This window comes from Hyperolius riggenbachi, chromosome 5 (assembly GCF_040937935.1).
Source record: "Hyperolius riggenbachi isolate aHypRig1 chromosome 5, aHypRig1.pri, whole genome shotgun sequence".
Taxonomy (NCBI): domain Eukaryota; kingdom Metazoa; phylum Chordata; class Amphibia; order Anura; family Hyperoliidae; genus Hyperolius; species Hyperolius riggenbachi.
In genome coordinates this window covers 357,482,319-357,502,061 of record NC_090650.1, presented here as the reverse complement: position 1 = coordinate 357,502,061, position 19,743 = coordinate 357,482,319, and the positions used below count along the sequence as shown (strand labels likewise).

The window sequence follows — 19,743 nt, the reverse complement described above, 5'->3', positions numbered from 1 at the left end:
TATGAATCGAGGCCTATAGCGGCACCCTTTTTGTCCATTAGCTATATGCTCCCTTTTTAACTGGCCCGGGATTTTATATTTTATACTAGGCCTAAAGGTGGCCACACACGATACAATAAAATGATCCGATTTTACGGCAATTTGATAAAAACGATCGGATCTCCTGAAAAAATCGAAAGCTTTTTTACATTCGACTGAAAAATCCGATCGAAATTACCGTTTTTTTTATTTTTATCTATCCGGAATGCCAGATATTTTTCTTCAATTTCTCTAAAGATTGTATGGTGTGTGTTAGATTGTCAATTTATTAATATACACACCCAAGCAATTTTCTCAGAGTTTGCAATCATTTTTATCATAATTGGGGAAAAATTGAACATAGGTGTGTGGTATATTGGTCATATTTTTTGAAATGTTACAATCAGTCAGAAAAATGTATTGCAATTCTTAAATTGAACAGTTATTTAAAAAATTGTATGGTGTGGGTCCACCTTTAGGCCCATTTAAAAATGGGCGCTAGGCTCTGGCCGTGACCCCCGCACTGGCTCTCCTCTCATGGACGTCCACACACCCCGCGCGCATACGCCCACCTGCGCACTGCATCCCTGTTGCCCTAGCAACCACAGGAGTGCACGCAGAGCTGTTAGTGTTGGCTGAACTGTGCCCAGTTGCCCAGATGGTTTTCAGCACGGACACAGGGACATGGGATGCAGAGACCCAGGGATATTATTATATAGGATTTGGGAAGGCCAGGCAGGCAGCAGTGTCGCTAGGCTGATTCTGGATATATTCCATGATGGATGGACGGATGTCTTTTTTCCAACCAACCTAACTATGTAATGATGGAAAAAATTCCCTAAACATTATCATTACTGATGACTAGGTAGTGCACACTAAGCAATTAGCTGGGTAATGTGTTTTTTGCATAATGCACACTGCAATCTTACCGATCTTTACTGTCTCCACTATACAATCCTTGCACAGGTTTGCAGTATGGGAAGATCAAAAATAAAATTAAATTTATCTCTAATGTATATAGTTTAAAAATGGGTAGTCTTTGGGCATGTGGAGTTGCAGAGCCCAGGAACATGGCCTGTAAAATCAAAGGTTAGGGATTAGGAGTTTCCAGAAATCTATGTTAAGCTGAAGCCATTACAGGTGTACTGAAGCAATGCCATGATTAAGAAAAAAACAACAACATTAACATCTGTTTTAACTTATATTTTGATGGCTGCCAAAGTTTTAATTGCTTTTAATTATAAGCTGAGCACACCAGTAACAATATATAAAAACACATACTTTGCAGAAGCAATATAAATAAGCTTACTAAGCATGCACACGCATACATTTAAAAGAGTCATCTGGAAGTTTAATCGATACTTGCCTTAAAAGATTTTATGAAAATGTAATATACTTTGATTAGAAGAAATAAAGCAAAAAAAAGGAGAATTTTTGTTCCCTGACGCACAGCATACCTGACCTGCGTTCTTTGAGCTTCTAGCATTTGCTACATAGAGTCTATGGATTAAGTCTTGGCAGACTCTGATCCTATTATTAATGATATACTTGAACAGAGTGACCAGTGTTCATAATGTCAAAAGCTGCATCTTTTTTTGGAACAATGCACCGGGTATAATGTATGATCCAATTAATATAATAGATCATCCTTTTTCCAGAGCAAAGCACGTCCCGGGGAAGATCATCGTGACTGTCCAAGTCCTGAAACGCATCAACAAGCCAGACATGATACCTACTTTGATAAACTACAACAGATGATGGCGTTTACAGCTTCTAAGGTGAGTCTTGTAAGCTCAGTAGAAGCAATAACATTAGTAAGCCTATTTCAACTCTAAACTTCATGAGAAGGTGACATTTTCTCCAGCTGTGGGATTTATTTGAGTGCTATTACGAAAGCAGCAAAAATTATGAAGCTGGTATTGTTTCCACACTAACATATGATATAATGAGTCAGAAAACAGGTGTTGGGCCAAGTTTATTTTCTTCTGATCTGGAACCCATAAATTCCATACGCTCGGCTTGCAGAATATGGAATCATAATAAAGATTGTTGTACGGTAACTTCGGATACAGGAGTGCACTGTGTCCCAGCTGACCCATTCATCAAGAAAGCCCTGCGAGTAATGCGAAGACCGCATACAAGGTAGATCCAGGACATCTTTGAACTGTTGCTCTGTCCACAATGCACGCATTCTGATTCCAGGTGGTTGCTATTATTGAGTAATTATATCTGATTTGTAGCAATTTGGTGTGTTTACACAGCACCTGCAACATTCTCAAATCATTTTTCCATGTTGCATCTCAGCACAAGAAAGGATCCCTCAGAAACCATTATAACAAAGAGGCTTATTTATAAAAATGAATGCAATTGGAGGTGTTGATCACTGCAAGCAGTAAGAGGCAAAATTTAAAGGGAAAATTTACTCTCCTTAAAAATGTGTTATGAAAATGTATCAGCGCTACACAAACGTTCTTGCAATTCAAGGTTATTGAAAAAATAATCTTTCTGTTTCGATTTACAGTCAGCTATGCATTTCCAAAACTAACTGTAAAGGTGCCCATAACATTTACTGGATTTTTCTATTCGATAGACCATTTGATTCTATAACTCTATTGGACCAAGGGAGAATCGGTTATGTTCCATTCTGCTTGATGGAGGAAAATTGGCAAATATCTGGTCAGATAAACCAATTGACTTGATTGGGCAGGATGGAAAATATTGGTTGATTGTGAAGGAATCGGTTAATGTTCACATGACTCGATTGACAAATTGAATTGATATTTGGTTTCAGATCGTTCAGCTCGATTAGTGAAGGAGGATTGCATAGGATCTTGCTGGCAGTGTTTTTATGCAACTAGTCCACTCTGTTGTTCCCTCAATAAAGTCGAGTGCTTAATTGTTTGATGGAGAATCGAGTAATGTATGGGCACCTTAAAGGGGTTCTTTCGCGAAAAAAGTAGGCAGTTAAAAAATGTGACAGATGACAGGTTTTGGGTCAGTCCATCTTTTTAAGGGGGATTCTCAGGGCTTTCTTTGTTTTCAACAGCATTTCCTGAACAACAGTTGCAAAATCTAACTGACAAAATAGTGTGCAAGTGATTAGGGAGGCCGGCTGGTATCTTGCTATTTTGGCAGTTAAACTGCTGTTCAGGAAATGCTGTTGAAAACAAAGAAAGCCCTGAGAATCCCCCTTAAAAAGATGGACTGGCCCAAAACCTGTCATCTGTCACATTTTTTAACTGCCTACTTTTTTCGCGAAAGAACCCCTTTAAAGTAAAGCTTTACGGAAAAAAGTGCCCCTATGGGGTACTTACCTCGGGAAGGGAAAGCCTCTGGATCCCAATGAGGCTTCCTCGTCCTCTTCTGCCTCGGCATTCCCTGAGCTGGCAGCCCCCAATAACCAGCTGACAAGCTTGTAGGTCGGCATGCATGTGCAGTAGTAACTTCAGTGCACAGCGAAATTTACCAATTCGTGCTCCTGCGCAGGCGCAGTTCAATCTTCCCCTGCGCAGTAGAGCAGACCTGTTTGGGCCCAAAGGGTTGGTAAATATTGTTGCATGTTGATCGGGGGTTGTCAGTGCTGGATCCCCAAGGCTAAAGAGGGCTGGGGAAGCCTCATTACAGTGCAGGAGAAGGAGACATTGAAAAAGGCTTTTATGCATCCCTTTAGCTGTGCAGATCTCTATACTGATATACAGAAGGGAGACCTCTAGTGGCTGCATGCATATCTAAAGGGATACAGGTGGCACTTTATTTTACAAAACAAGGGAACATGCAGTGAGAAGAAACTCACTGGCTTCCTGAAACTCTACAGCTGGTGAGATATACTGAGCAGGACTTAGTGAATTGAAGCAGCATATTCCGTAAATTACCAAGCTTTTATCGAAAAGGAAATCTTAGTGAATTTGAAAAAAAAAAGTGTGAAATACCGAAAGTTGTATTTTACCAACCTCATTTATTCCCCCCCCGAACAGCCCTTAGTGAAATGACCCCATACACTTAATTTCTGTTGAACGAGCCATGTAACTGTAAGAGATGTACGATTTCATTTACTCAACGTAGATTCAGAGAAGTACCCTAGAACCTGGTTTCTTTCCTTACAGTGAATGGAAGGTCTGGATCAGGGGCAGAACTTTGTAGGATGTGGCACCATAACAAAAATCAATACGAGTCCCCATTACTAAAGTGAGAGCCACACCACAATAAGAAACACTACATTACAGAGTATAGAAGTAGAAATGTTTAATTGCAATCAAAAAAGAGTTCCCAAGCTATATACATTCATATTCATTGATATAACAAATGCATTTGCCACCTACATACAACACCATGCAACAAGGCAATACAGAACTCTCCACCCTCTAGTTTGCTGGGCCCTGTAGAAGCTGCATGACTTGCTACGGTTACAGAGGATGTCATTGGCTTGACAGACTTTGTAGATTTTGGGGGAAATTCAGAAAACTGCTAAATGAGAATCTGGGTTCAGTGCTGAGCTGCTCCAATTTCATTAGAATGTAAACCTATGTTTCCCATACTGTGGGAAAGACTTACGCTTTTCCTTTTCTATGTCCACACCTTCACTTTCTGTGTCACTCGGGAGTAGCCAAGGCTGCTGTGACCCCTGTAGCTGTTCATAAGATTCCTCCTAGCATAAAGAAAGAAAACAGTTTTGTATATTACAAATTTATACAAAAGGATCTGTGATGCTTCTATCAAAAATACTAAAAAACAAACAATCCAGTATTTATCTGCCGACAGTAACCTATAGCAAAAGTTCTGTCACTGTCCCCTTTGTTGTTTACCATATAAATGCTGCCACTGGGGAAAATCATCCAAAAACACAGTCTGACATACCACTGCTGTGTGGATGACAACCAGCTTTATATGTCATTCAAACCCGACAGGACAGACCCCATCCCAAAAATAAACACATGCTTAGCTGAGCTTCAGGAGTGGATGATTGAAAACTGTCTTAAACTAAATGCTGGCAAAACTGAGGTACTTGTCATTGGAGGTCAGCACCTAACAGCAATGCAGCTCGAGACACAGTCAACTTCACTGAGGTTAGGGAATTATTTCAGACCATACTAGCTCCAACATTGTGCGCAGCTTGGGTTTACTGATTGATGGGGAATTAAACTTCAGGAATCAAATCTCAGCTGTGGTGAAGCATTCCTTCTTTCACATAAGGAATATTGCAAAAATTAAGCACCTCATTCCCTCAGAGGATCTTCCAACCCTAGTTCACACTTTCATCACATCACGGCTGGACTATTGCAATGCCCTCTATGCAGGCATTAAAAATGAAGACCTACACTACTTGCAGCTAGTACAGCTGCCGCAAGACTGCGTCACACCTTCCACAACCTCAGATCAAAAGAATCCAATAATTTGACCAACTCCAGAGTTCAATTAAAAACCTTTGGAGCCAGAGCTTTCTGTCATGCTGCCCCTACCCTCCTGAATGCCATGCCAAATGTAATCAAGACCGCTCTGACCCTGGACACGTTTAAATCAAAACTGAAAAGTCACCATTTAGGATTACATAACTTTTCCCCCTGTACGCACCACTATGTAATGACCTGAGACAAGCTTATGTGGTTTGGGTCCTACAGGAGAAAAGCACTTTACAAATGTTTCATTGTTGTTTTTGCCGTACTGAATTAACACATTATCAAGCAGAATGGGTTACTGCAAGTTAACCTATGAAGTGACTAGACACTACTCGCTAGGTTCTTGAGAATATGTGCCCAGACTACTAACCACTTACCAAGTGGTTTCTGATTGTGTGGCTGCCTAGTTTCCAAGTTAAAATGGCTGGATAGTGTAATGGTTAAAGGGAACCTAAACTGAGAAGGATATCGATTTTTCCTTTTAAAATAATACCAGTTGCCTGACTCTCCTGCTGATCCTGTGTCTCTAATACTTTTAGTCACAGCCTCTCAACAGGCATGCAGATCAGGTGCTCTGACTGACGTCAGACTGGATTAGGTGCATGCATGTTTCAGGTGTGTGATTCAGCCACTACTGCAGCCACAGAGATCAGCAGGACTGACAAGCAACTGGTATTGTTTAAAAAGAAACATCCATATCCCTCTCAGTTAAGGCTCCCTTTAAGGACTCTGCCTCTGAAACACAGGGCTGGTTTAAGGGGCCCCGGAGCAAGCTTAAGCAGGGAGCTCTCCTACACCCTACCAATAAACATTACCCCACTGCTCTCCGAGGCCCCTGCACAGTATCTGCCTATCACTTACTTGTGATATGCAGCTACTGTGGGACAGGATCTGGCGGCGAAGGGGCCCGTACAGAGGTTGGGGGCTCTGGGGCAATTGCCCCCTTTGCCAACCTGGGTTCAATTCTCGTCTCTTCAGTAATCCCACACCTATTCAGTAAGGAGTTCTTGTGCTAGACTCCCTAGCACTGCTACTGCCTACTGAGCACTCCCTAGTGGTTGCAACTCAAGCACTTTGGAGAACAGCACAATAATCTATAATATAACCTGGGGTGCACCTGCTCAGCTTACAGGGTCAAACTCTTCAAATCCAAACATTGTAAAATAAAAGCACAAACTGGATCCTAAAGCCCAAACCACTCAGTAATAGCGAACAAGATATACAGCAAGACACACATTTTTCCCATACAGGTGTTGATAGAGAAAGAAGTGGAATTCACTGAGACAATATCAAATTTGTGGGGTTAAGGGAACCCAAAACCAGCAGAATGGAGAAAACTCTCAACATTTATCACTTCAATGAGAATAGTTGCCTATGAAGATAAACCAATTCACCAATTTACTTAAAGAGAACCCGAGGTGGGAATTACTAATACTATTGGGGCACAGAGGCTGGTTGCGCACCCTAAGACCAGCCTCTGTTGCCCCATCGTGTGCCTCCATGTCCCCCCTGCTCGCCGCTATAGACCCCGCAGTGCTGGCGACACGCAGCGTGTCGCCAGCACAATGTTTACCTAAGCGCTGTCAGTCAGCGCCGCTCCCCCGCCTCCTCCGCATCGCCGCTACCCGCCCGCGTCACTTCCCTCCTATCAGCGGGAGGGAAGTGACGCGGGCGGGTAGCGGCGATGCGGAGGAGGCGGGGGAGCGGCGCTGACAGACAGCGCTAAGGTAAACATTGTGCTGGCGACACGCTGCGTGTCGCCAGCACTGCGGGGTCTATAGCGGCGAGCAGGGGGGACATGGAGGCACACGATGGGGCAACAGAGGCTGGTCTTAGGGTGCGCAACCAGCCTCTGTGCCCCAATAGAATTAGTAATTCCCACCTCGGGTTCTCTTTAAATGTAGACCATGTAACAGAATGATACAAAAAAAACATAAATGGGCCGATCCAACTCACTCTTTCTTCTAAGTTTTCTCCTAGGTGATATTTTCACATTATAAAAAAAAAGCTTTTTAAAGGGGGACTTCAGCCTAAACAAACATTGTCATTAAATTATGTTAGTTATGTTAATTCAAATAGATAGGTAATATAATCTCTTACCCACCCTGTTTTAAAAGAACAGGCAAATGTTTGTGATTTCTTGGGGCAGCCATCTCTTTCATGGGGCAGCCATCTTTTTGGTTGAAAGGAGGTGACAGGGAGCATGAGACAAAGTTCCAACTGTCCTGTGTCCTGATTACCCCTCCCAGCTGCGCGCGCTAGGCTTCAAATCTCAAATTAAAAATAGAAAACAAGCTTGCGCCAAAAGAACAGAAGGAGAACAACAACATCAGAAATCCCATCATGCTTTGCACAGCATCAGGGGAAAAATGCCCGGGCAGTGTTCTTCTGTGCAGCTAAAATGAGGATTGGGTAAGAAAAACAAAGTTCTGATGCTGTGAAACTGTTAAAGAAACACCAAGCCTTTTCAGTGCTGCTGAGTAGATGTTTGTCTGGAGGTTCACTTTAAGCGACCAGCAGGCGAGAAAATACTAATACTAATAATTTTGACAGTACTTTTTCACTTGCTTTTTGCTACTTTTTCAATTGAAGGGTGCAAAAAGTATATTAAACAGAACATGAAAAATTATCTCTGAGGAGAAAACTTAGGAGAAAAAGTGGATTGAATCAGGCCCATTGACCCTTATCCATTTACTTTTTTCTCTCGAGTTTCCTCCCAGGAGATAATTTTTCACGTTACATAAAAACTAACTTTTCAGCACTTAGCAACTGAAAAAGTAATATAAATAGGTAATAATGTGCACTATGAACCTTATGTGATCTGCTTGTATACCATGATGGATAAAAAGCACCACTACTTACATGTGAGGGCCCTTTTCCACTAGCTGCAATCCGCTTAAAAAAGCAGATCGCAGCTATTTTGACGATTGCAATAGCACCATGATTTACATGTAAATCGTGGTGCTCATTTTCCCCTTGTGGGATTAGTTTTTCCCTGAACTGCAATCACCGGTGTGAACAATACTCAGTGCTCCGTTCCTGACTGCTGCACGGCGCAAATGCAGCGCAATTGCGATTCCCAGTGGAAAAAGGCCAATAATAATCGCAGGGCTGTTACGACTGGAAAAATAAACAAACACAGAACATTTATATCGCGCTTTTCTCCTGGCGGACTCAAAGCGCCAGAGCTGCAGCCACTAGGACGCGCTCTATAGGCAGTAGCAGTGTTAGGGAGTCTTGCCCAAGGTCTCCTACTGAAAAATACAAGCAAACCACTTTTTTGAGCAGCAGTGAAGTGAAAAATCATCCTTTGTGTACATTTTGGACATTTGTAACATGGTCTGAACATGAACTTTTGAACAGCTCTTATGTATGACTGTACAATAGATAGTATTTCATACAAGATCTTAATTTCAAAAAATGTGCCTGGTTAATTTGCATGTGTGTGTTCCACACAATCTTTAATTGGGATCTTGGCAAAGCATTTAAAAAAATAATTGCGTTCATTTTTATCTCATCTGGAAGGTGCGTGGGAGTTGATCCATTGCTTCTACGGCTCCCAGCTAACATGATATTTGCATTTTTATGCAAATAGAATTATCAAAAAATGTACTTTGTCCTTCCTGTGGAAAACTGCAATCAGCTTGTTGGCGTTTGTTGATGGTCATGAAGATTATATGGGCCATACCATTGTGCTGAATAGGGGCTACGGTGAAGACAAAGTATGCAGAACATCCAGAACTGTAGTTACGGTGGTTCAACAACAGGTCACTGGCAAAGAATAAAAAACACAGCAATGTCCTGCTATCCTACCGGCTTCTGAGTCTTGCCAACAGTAAAGATCAATGGAACTGTGCTGATTGCTGATGTGATACATGTGCCTGTCACAGCAGTGTCTTGTTTTCTTTACCGATGAATAAATATTACGGGTAATTGGTGTGTAGAGATAATTTAATTTGTTTGCATTCTGTTTTTACTAGACTGGGAATTTATATTAACAAACGGTTCCAGCTTTCCCTGGTAGGATTTCAAATCACTAAGAATTAGATTTAAAGTGAACCCGAGGTGAAAATAAACTAATGGGATAAACAATTATATTTATCCCCCTACTCCAAAAAAATGACTTTAACCTTTTGGGGACTGATGTAGTTTGAATTTATGTCCAGCAGGTGGTGCTGCCACCCTGACTGGACGTAGATTCAACGTCCACGATAACGAACTGTCCCGGCGCGATCGTGCACATCGGAGAGGGAGGATTAAGCTGTCATATGACAGCTGACATCTCCCCTCATTGATCAGAAGCCATCGCGTCTGGCTTCTGATTACGTGATTACTATGATCGCTGGCAGATCATAGTGACCACTTACAGAGCTGCGGCGGTAGGGGGGAGAAGAAAAGGATTCACTCACCTTCCTGCCCTTCCCCCAACGATCAGCGCTCCCCTCCGCTCTGGCCGGCATCCCCGCTGTACTGTATTGAAGCTAAGTGCCGTGTCCCGGCTTGATAACATCATCAAGCCATGACCCGGAACTTAGCGTCAGTTTGAGCAAGGAAGCCAGCTAGAGCGGAGGTGTCCACAGCTGCTCATCACTGCAGCCTGGGAGGTGAGTAAAGGCTGCTGGCAACAGGGGGGACATCTGGAGGCAGGGTGGACACACAGCCCAGCAAACCCCAGCAGGGATCCGGCTGTCTGACCCCCCCCCCCAAACGCGCCCACTCCCGCATTTTAAATGCCTGGTCCTTAAGGGGGGGGGGGGGGGGGTAGGAAGCCGGTCCCGAAGGGGTTAAGTATCCCAGGTTTTTAATTTATATTTACACATTTAAAAAGCAGGTTGAATGTTTTACTGTCTCTAATCAGTAACAGCCTATTAAGCATCTCAGAATTAGAATACGTTTACAGTATCTCATCATGTCACATATCGCCTCAGGTACACTTTAACCAGTTCCCTACCCTAGGCTTTTCCCCCCTAAAAAAAATATGCTATTTTTTACATTTCATACTCCTCCCATTCATTCCCCAATAACTTCCTCACTACTTATCACACCTCAATGATCTATACCTTGTTTTTTCGCCACCAATTAGGCTTTCTTTGAGTGGTACTATTTGCTATGCTTGCGGATGAAATCTAGATCCTGCTTGTGACTGCGCGGCTCAAACAGGACGTAGATTTCAATCATCACCGCCACACGGTCCCGCCTCTCCAACCATTCTGCCCCTGCCGCAACTCACTCGCACTGCCATCAGTACTGACGGCAGAGCTCCGTGAGCTGGTCAGGAGCCGAGTTCATTGGCTCCTGACCCTGTCATCACTGTGAGCCAATTCCACTGGCTTACATTGATGGACAGGGTCAAGAGCCAATGAAAGCGGCTTCTAACCAGCACACAGAGCTCTGCTGTCATAGGGATGGCAGAGAGAGGGACCTGCGGCAATGGGAGAGTGGCGTGACCAGAGGGAGTGGCGGGTCTTTACAGCGAATCATCAGTAAGCACTGTTTTGCGGTACCAGCAGTCTCTGTTCCTAAGAGGCCAGAGCTTGCTGGTACAGAAGTAGTTATAGTAGGCATGAAATCTTCCCAAATGTAACCATAATTTTGAAAACAACTTTTTTTCAGTTCTATATTTAATCTTACACTAATTTTTTTAGTTGGCAGCAGCCTCAACTTAAAAACCCCTTGAACAGCTATTCTACCACTTGTCACAGTAAAAATGGTACCCTATATGCCTGACTTTATAGTACGCTATGTGCGCATAGTACGCTGTTAAACCACCTCACATCTAGACCTCATTTCCTGCTTATGGACAGAGCAGTTTTGACACCCCCTCCTAAAGGTAGCCAGATGTGCCACCCTACCTCCCTATCCCCCCTCCCCCCAAAGCAGCCAGAAGTGCTTCCAAATCCCCCCCCCCCCCCAAGGGTAGCCAGGTGTAGCTCCCTATCCTCCCCCCCCCCCGGTAGTGAGGTGTGCCTCCCTATTCCCACCCCCCAGGCGTGCCTGCCTCCCTATCCCCCCCCCACGGTAGCAAGGTGTGCCACCCTATCCCCACCCCAAAGGTAGCCAGGTGTGCCTGCCTCCCTATCCCCCCCCCCCCACGGTAGCAAGGTGTGCCTCCCTATCCCCACCCCAAAGGTAGCCAGGTGTGCCTGCCTCCCTACCCCCCCACGGTAGCAAGGTGTGCCTCCCTATCCCCACTCCAAAGGTAGCCAGGTGGGCCTCCCTTTCCCCCCTCCCAAATGTAGCCAGGTGTACCTTCCTATCCCTCCCACACAGGTATCCAGGTGTGCCTCTCTATTCCCCCCAACCCCAAAGGTAGTCAGGTGTGCCTCCTTATCCCCCCCCCACACACAGGTATCCAGGTGGGCCTCCCTATCCCCCCCCCCACACACACACACATACACACAAAAAGGTAGCCAGGTGTTTCATCTGTGCCCCCCATGCAGAGATCAGGCAGCAGGAAAGCATTATTCAATAAGGATCATTTACCTGTCCTCGTTCCAGTGACGATCATGCTCCAATCCATACGCTACCGCTGTCAGCCTCTTTGAGACAAATGGGGTAGGTCGTGGCATGATGACGTCATCAAGCCAGGACGCGATCCGTTAGGCATAGCAAGGCTGACAGCAGTAGTGTACAAAGGGGAGCCAGATCCCCCGCAGGAACGAGGACAGGTGAGAGTCCTTCATTGCCTGCTCTGCTGCCTGATTGCAGCAATTGGGGATGGAAGGGGGTTAACTCTAGGGGATCGCACAGGAAGTGGGGGGGATCAGACTTCCGGTAAGGGGATCAGTGGTTAGTGTAGGTAGTGGGAGGGAGGCTAATGAGCCCAGGCACATGCTTGCATTAATAGCTAGACTTATATTCACATAGTGTAGCTTTTACAGTAGCTCTGCAGCGACTTGAACATGCTGTAGCCGGGAAGTAAAGCGGTTAAAGGGAACCCAGGTCAGATGGATATGGAGGCTGCCATATTAATTTCCTTTTAAACAATACCAGTTTCCTGGCAGCCCTGCTGATCTTGTGTCTCTAATACTTTTAGCCATAGACCCTGAACAAGCATGTAGCAGATCAGGTACTCTGATTCGGCTGACTCAGGTTTTACTGGATTATCCATGCGCTTGTTCCAGGGTTTTGACTCAGACACTAACTATGCCTGAAGATCAACAGGGCTGCCAGGCAACAGGCATTGTTTACAAGGTAGTAAATATGGCAGCCTCCATATCCCTCTAACCTTGGCATCCTTTAAAGGATTTTCCAGAAAAACTAGAAATTTCCTGTTTCTGACTCATAAATGAAGCTGCTAAATGTTACCCAGATAGGATACATAGTTACATATATGTACATATGTGCACTTCTGTGGCTGTCATGCATCCCTGAGGTTAGCAACTGAACAGAATCAATGGCAGCTTCTTAAAGTGTGCCTGAGCCAATCATCACAAAAGGATTTATACTTACCTGAGACTTCCTCCAGCCCCGTGGTCCATTAGCTCCCTTGCAGTCCTCTTAGTCCCCTCTGTTGTATCACTGTAAGCACCGTAAAGTCTATGACTAATGCACATGCAGGGTCCCAGGCTTGCTCAACCCCCAATCGCTCTCCCGTACGTGGAAGCATTCTGCACATGCACAGTTTGCTTGCACTGGCCCTTGGGCTCTTTGAAAGAGGCGTCATTGCTGCAACATGTCGGGCTGCACGGTCGATCTACCCCTGCTCCTGCGGACATTCCTCAGCTTGCCAGTCGCTTCCAGTCCACCACACACACCACAGTGGGGACCAGACAGACACAGAGAGAGCTAATGATTAGCTTCTCAGTGTCCGTTTGGTCAGAGATCTTGTCTGGCTGTCTAGGATTTCCCACCTTGCTGCAGGAGCAGTACTTGCACAGAGCAAGAGTTTCTGTTGCTCATTTTCAACACCCGCACTATTCCATTGATTGGCAGCAAATTTTGACACTCCCATTAAACCAGTTTCTAGTAGAAGAACAATCTTTTAACGGGGCCTGAAGTGTGAGTTATCCTGTTACTCACAGCCATAAGTCACTTATTTGCTTGTTATTTCACTGTAAAAGGTGCAAATGTCTCTGCAGTACAATCACACTATGTAAAGGCTGCCATACACTGGTCGATTGCCACCAGATCGACCGGCAGATAGATCCCTCCGTGATCGAATATGATCAAAGAGGGATCTATTGGCTGCCTACACTGCACACATTTTGAATCGATTTCACTATGAAACCGATTCACAATCTGTGGAGCTGCCGCTGCCCCCCGACAGGAAGTAAGTGAAGCGAGCCGGAGCCCAGCGCGGAGAAGGGACAGCGATGACACGCGCCAGCGGAACAGATAATGTATTACCGCTAGCGTCAGTCGTCGGTCATTCGAACGCTGCTATCGGCGCACTACCGACCCGCCAGCGATCGAGCGAAATCTTCCGCACGGACAGATCGACGGGAACGATCGATTTCGGACGGAAATCGATCGTTCGGTCAGCATTTGCACAACAATTTCACACCAGATTCGATCACAGTGATCGAATCTGCTGTATATCGACGGGAAAATCGTTAAGTGAATGGGCCCCTGTGCTGGCAAATGAGAAAACCTCCAGCCTATAGCTGAGTGTGTCCGAGAACAGCAGTGATGTCTGTGCTGACATCTTGTCCCAGCAGAAGAAAGGGACCTATGTGAAGAGCTCTATTCTGCTTTACTAGTGCATGTAATTTCTTCATTACTACATTTACTGTATCAGCTTTCTGGCACAATGAAGTAATTAAGCTAACATGACACACTCAATGTGGGTTTAAAAGAGTCACTTTAATAGTGATGTAAAGTAAAATGGTCTGTTTTACATATTGTTGCTCTAGTAAAGTCCATGCCCAACTATTTTTAGTGTTTGTTAAAGGGAAATTTCCACTCGCACCATGTTAATTTTAAATAAAACAAAAGTATTCATTAAAGTAGGCTTAAACTCTGTCATCTAAAAATAGAAAAAAGAAACAAAACAAAACAGAGCAGCCTTACTCACGAGGCTATGCCCCCTGTTGGCTTAAAGGACCACTATCATGCAAAATTGTAAATTTACAATACATGCAAACATATACTGTATAAGAAGTACATTACTCCGAGAGTAAAATCAACTATAACTTACTATTCTCTCAAGTTGCTGTCGCTTACAGTAGGCCGTAAAAATCTGTCAAATTGCAAAGGTTTTGGACTAGTCAATCTCATATCATGGGGGATTCTCAGTATTTACATTATTGTTTACAAACTCACTCTATGGAAAGGATCTGTAGAAAGATGCCAGCCTTCCTGCATGTTCACCCATTGTTTTGGCAGTTGGACAGAGCAACTACCGTTCAGTAAGTGCATTTTAAAAGAGCAAAAATAATGAGAATGCCCCATGTGGAGATGGGCTAGTCCGAAGAAAATCTGACAGATCTGACAGGTTTTAAACTATTGTAAGGTACGGTAACGTAGAAAATAAAAGCATAGAAAAAAATACATGCATTTAAAATTTTACACTGTTTCATGATAGGGGTGGGGGTATTGTTTTGAATACATAAAATTACATCTTGTATAATTAAGCTATTAACCACAATAAGGGTATAAGAGGCGCCCTGGTGTAATAAAAGCATCTAAAAACAGTTTAAAAACGGGAAATAAATTTGAGGTGGCTTACCTCAGTGATGAAAAAATCTTTGTATTTTACAAAGGTTTTTATTAGTAGCACAGGCAACGCGTTTCGCGGGTCAGAGCCCGCTTCCTCAGGCCAATAACAGTGCCAAACCAAATGACAGATTCAGCAAAGGGAGCCTCTGCAACCCACCTTTGTGAGTAGTGTCTTACTTTTATTACGTTCAATTGTTTTTGACATACTACACTATTGGGCTCCCACTTTTGTCTCCTGTATCTTTTCACTAGAGGGTGTTTTTGACACCCACATCCCACTACGTAAGCTATTAACCAATTCTCTCATTCCTGGTGCATAATCCTAACACCCTTGTCCCCTCCCCCCATTCCTTCCTCCAACACTTGTACTGTGTAACAGCTGAGTTTCAAAGCCCAAGGTATACACAATAGCCAATAGCACGTGCTTGACTATATAATAGCTGATCTGTAAACTTATATTGTATACCTGGTGTTGCCAAGTCAATATACTGTATAGTCTCTATGGCGGCATCAGAACGATGTGCGCTAACATTGACGGCTTTTCCATTAATTCTGGCTGAAGTTCTATAGCAATAAGCCATCTACCAAAAAAATCACATGGATTTTTGTTGCTATGATGACAACGGAGACTGGTAAACGTCCTTCTCCTTTTTCCTCAATATTCTTAGGCAACATCAGTACCTGATCCAACACTTCAGTAAGCTTACAGCTATTTTTGGATTAAATACAGCATTTTTCCATAATTATAGTTATTATAATAATGTTATGTTTTTGTAAAAAAGGGTAAATACTTAAATGTCCTTACCTCTGCAGTGCTGTTTCGTTGAGAGGCAACTCCTACATTGTCAGCAACAGGGACTCCAGACAATGCACTAGCAGTCCAACCGAGTTGACTTTTAACAGTTACAGATCTACTCCTAGGCACTGAAGTGACTCCATCTTTGTTTCCCTGGTTACTAGGGGTGAGGGGTCGGGACAACATACTGTTTGGTGTTCCAGGTCTTCCCAGTGGCGTCACAGGTGTCTGAAGTTTACTGGACTGGGAATTTGGAGTCTGTGGTCTACTGTTTGATGGATTCGAACCATGTGTTCTAGAGTTAGACTGAGGAGGCGATTTGTTCCCTTGAAGTTGAAGTTGTAAGTTCTTTGTGGTTTGATTTGGCACTTGTGGCTTTGGATTCTGTACATTTGATACGTGATAAGTCCCTTGATGATCACCTCCACTCAAACTAGCTCCAAGCTGGGTAGCAGGACTCTTAGACATGCTTGCTTCGGCCATGAGTGCCAAGTCTTTCTCAATATCTGCAATCCCAAAAGAAATTCATTTACTTTTATAGACGCAGTCAACAATCCTTTAAAAGAAGCTATAAAAAGAATATTATTTTTACTTTTTTTTCATTCTTTCGTGTCACTGCTTAAATGATTGTTTCCCACAGAGCAAGAGCTTTGTAGTGTGTGCCACAAACCTCTAAGGCCTAGTGAAACATGAACATTCTGGTGGTAATGCTCATAAAAAGGTTAATTCACTCAATAACAGCAGTCAATGCCCTAACAGACAGCACATGACAATAAAAACAAAAAATAAAACTGGGATTAAATGTTGAGATCCAAATTGTACACGAGGAACCTAAAAATATACTTCAAACAAGTGAAGCCAAACTTAATGATTACCGGATTAGGAAATTGGAAGGTTACTCGTATCCACAACATATTGTTCTCTGGTGCTCTGTGGTATCTACCACAATTTGTAAATGAGAGGTTTTGGAAATTTCATATAAGATAACGAAATCATTCCACTTTGGGAATGACCTTCAGTCAAAATGAACAAATAACAAAAAAACGTGTAATGCAATTTAATCTTCTGGGCCTGTGTTATGTAACTAAAAAATACATGGATATGTGGTGGTTGTTCAGAATACAATAGCTCAGTAATTAAGGAACAGCGGGTTAACTTTTGCGTCATTGTACATGCTGCCATCTAGATCAATTACTGGCAAGAAGTCTAGGTTTTCGGCTTGGGAGTTCAGATAATTTTAAAGTTTTAGCTTTAGAAGTTCAGATGGTCTGATTCCCATACAACGTGGCAAATCAGAATGCAACCAGATCAATCCCAGCATTCAATGTTTGTGGGGCAACTTTCATGCAGGGGCGTAACTAGAGGGGAGCAGCCCCTGTCATCCCGGGAGGAGAGCAGGGCTGTGGGGGGGCCCCCTTACTAACCTTCCCTTCCTCTGATACAGGAGACTATACTTCACATCAGGTGTTTTTGTGGCTACACTTGTCATGATGGTCACACTTGTTTTATAACCCTTGTGAGATGGACCTCAAGGCCGTGAAGGGCACATAGGGGAGACAATGGAAGGGTTGTAAACATTAGGGCGGCCCCATCAAAGTTTCCCTGGGGGGGGGCATGAATTAGTTACACCACTGCTTTCATGTGTTGCATTAGTGTAGGTAACAACACGCTGTTTATGTGCAGTCAGCAGATGTGTACAGTTCATCTGGTCAAGAAAAAGCTGGGCGCGCCAGCGTGCCCTTTGTTACTTTTAACAAAGCAAGATGAAACACTCTCACCAGATGATGTCAAGAACAGGAACGTCTGCCAGCAGTCTTTCAATGGCTTCACGCTATTCCAGTATATCATCTGAGACTGTGCGGGGGCTACGGGATGGGGGAAAGCTCACCATTTTGTTTGGGGCAGAGCCTTTTGACTACAAAGTCACCGCTCTGTCCCACCCCTCCGCTAACATTCAACAAGTGTGCACAAGTGTGCACAAGCACTTAACGGAGTTTCTAAGATGGCGCTGCGCACAACCTAGTGATGTCACACGCATGCACACTAGATGCTTCCTCCCGGCACATCATTTAGTTGGCCATTATTGCGGCTGGTTGCTATGCGACCATCAGGAAATCAAATAAGATTTCTATTTTCTTATAAAAATGGCCAAAGTGGCCATTTATATAAGAAAATAGCGATAGTAGTCAAAATGCTCTGCTCCAAACAAGATGGTGAGCTTTCTCCCCACCCTGGAGCCCCGCACATGGTCTCGGATGATGTGTTGCACAAAAAAATAGATTTATGCCACAAAAAAATGTCACTTTAAAGCAATCCTGGAATGTTTTTTTTTAAAGCGTACGTGAAGCGAAAATCAACTTGAGATAATTAATTGTATGTGTAATAAAGCTAAAAAATAGAACATTGGTAGCAAAGAAAATAGTCTTGTATTGTTTTCCAGTACAGGAAGAGTTAAATGGTCAGTTATCTATGCAAAGAGCTTCTTGGAGCCATTTGACCCACTGGGTTGAATACAGTCCTCTTTTCTGAAACACTTAAAGGAAACATCCAAGGACATGAAAAGAACAAATTCCACTTACCCGGGGCTTCCTCCAGCCCCTGGCAGCCGTCCTGTGCCCTCGTCGCAGCTCCGGTGCCTCCTGTTGTCCCGCGCTGCAGAAACCGACCTGGCTTTACAAATTTGTTTCTTTGTTTTGCTCTCTGGCTTCCCTGGCAACATAGGTAAACTAAAAGGAAGGTGGTAATTGGGTCCATCTGTGAACAGTAATTTAAAATACTGGTAGCCCACTGGGGCCTATTTGTAAAGAGGGGACATTTATGATCACCAAGTTTATAAAGGGCTAATCTTAATACTTATGGTGGTGATCCATAATTATCATTATCACTGCTAAGGTGAGTACACACGTCCAACTTAACGCCTGAGGTCATTTGGTTTGGTCTTTTGAACAACTTTAAGAGAAAACAACAAGTCATTCAAACTACTGTACACACTGAACAACAAAGCAGCCGATAAGCTAATTTACATGTCGTTTAACCAACTTGCTATTGACGGTTATCGTCTGATCTCCACAGTACACATCAAACAAAAAATGGACTGGATCAAACAAATGTATGTTTGCACATCTATTAGTTGGTCAAACAACTAGAAGTCGTTTGTGCACGATAGTCGTCCCAACTGATGCACAAGTTGGATCAAGCCAACCGCCTCTTATCAGTTGGTCGTTTAGGCTTCCACCTTTCCAACTTATCGTCCGACCAACAAGTTTTAACGAAAGTTGGTTGGAAAAGTTGGACGTGTGTACGAGCTTTTAACTGGCAATTTGAAGCTCCATTTTCTTGAATAAGAACATTTCAAAGGGAAGAAAAACTTTTGTGGAGAAAAGAAAAAAGTAAGCTTCTTCCAAATTAACTGTAAAAATTTTTTACCAAACATCGCTGCAACAATACTGCTTATAACTGTTGTACTAAATTATTGCTTTTATGCATGGATAATTCCCTTAGCTGATGAAAGGAATTGGTAAATAGGAGTGTCTGAAAAAAAATCAAGCCTGTCCTGTAAAACAGACAATCCATAACACATTTTTACAATCACAAAAGCAAGAATGCAAATTACACTGAGCATTGATTTTTAGTAGGAGGGCTTTTCGGTCTCTTAATTCCCTATACTTTCCTAGTGGTTTTGGGTAACCTCGAGCTGCTTGAGTATTCCAAAGTAGGAAAGACAGAATACCCAGTGAGCTCATGGTGACCCAGAACCATTAGGAAAGTGTAAGGGGCTAGAAGAGACCAAAAAGACTACTACTAGACCCCTACTAGAAAGCAATGGTCTGTAAAGTTTGCCTTCTTAAAACAGAAGGCATTTGTGATAATTCAGCT

General features: G+C 43.4%; 1 protein-coding gene across 3 annotated transcripts in view; it reads right to left on the bottom strand.

Annotated features, from left to right (window-relative positions):
• Positions 1-19,743, bottom strand: part of C5H8orf34 (chromosome 5 C8orf34 homolog) — a 245,957-nt gene that overhangs the window by 24,011 nt on the left and 202,203 nt on the right. For 2 of the 3 annotated variants that reach the window (XM_068237473.1, XM_068237471.1), the window contains exons 12-13: positions 15,877-16,373; positions 4,270-4,663 (exon numbers count right to left, since the gene is read on the bottom strand). In XM_068237473.1, coding sequence (XP_068093574.1) covers positions 4,526-4,663; positions 15,877-16,373 — 635 coding nt within the window. In that variant the 3' untranslated portion in view covers positions 4,270-4,525. Of the gene's footprint in view, positions 1-4,269; positions 4,664-15,876; positions 16,374-19,743 lie in introns of those variants that run through there. The other variant, XM_068237474.1, reaches the window with a different exon arrangement.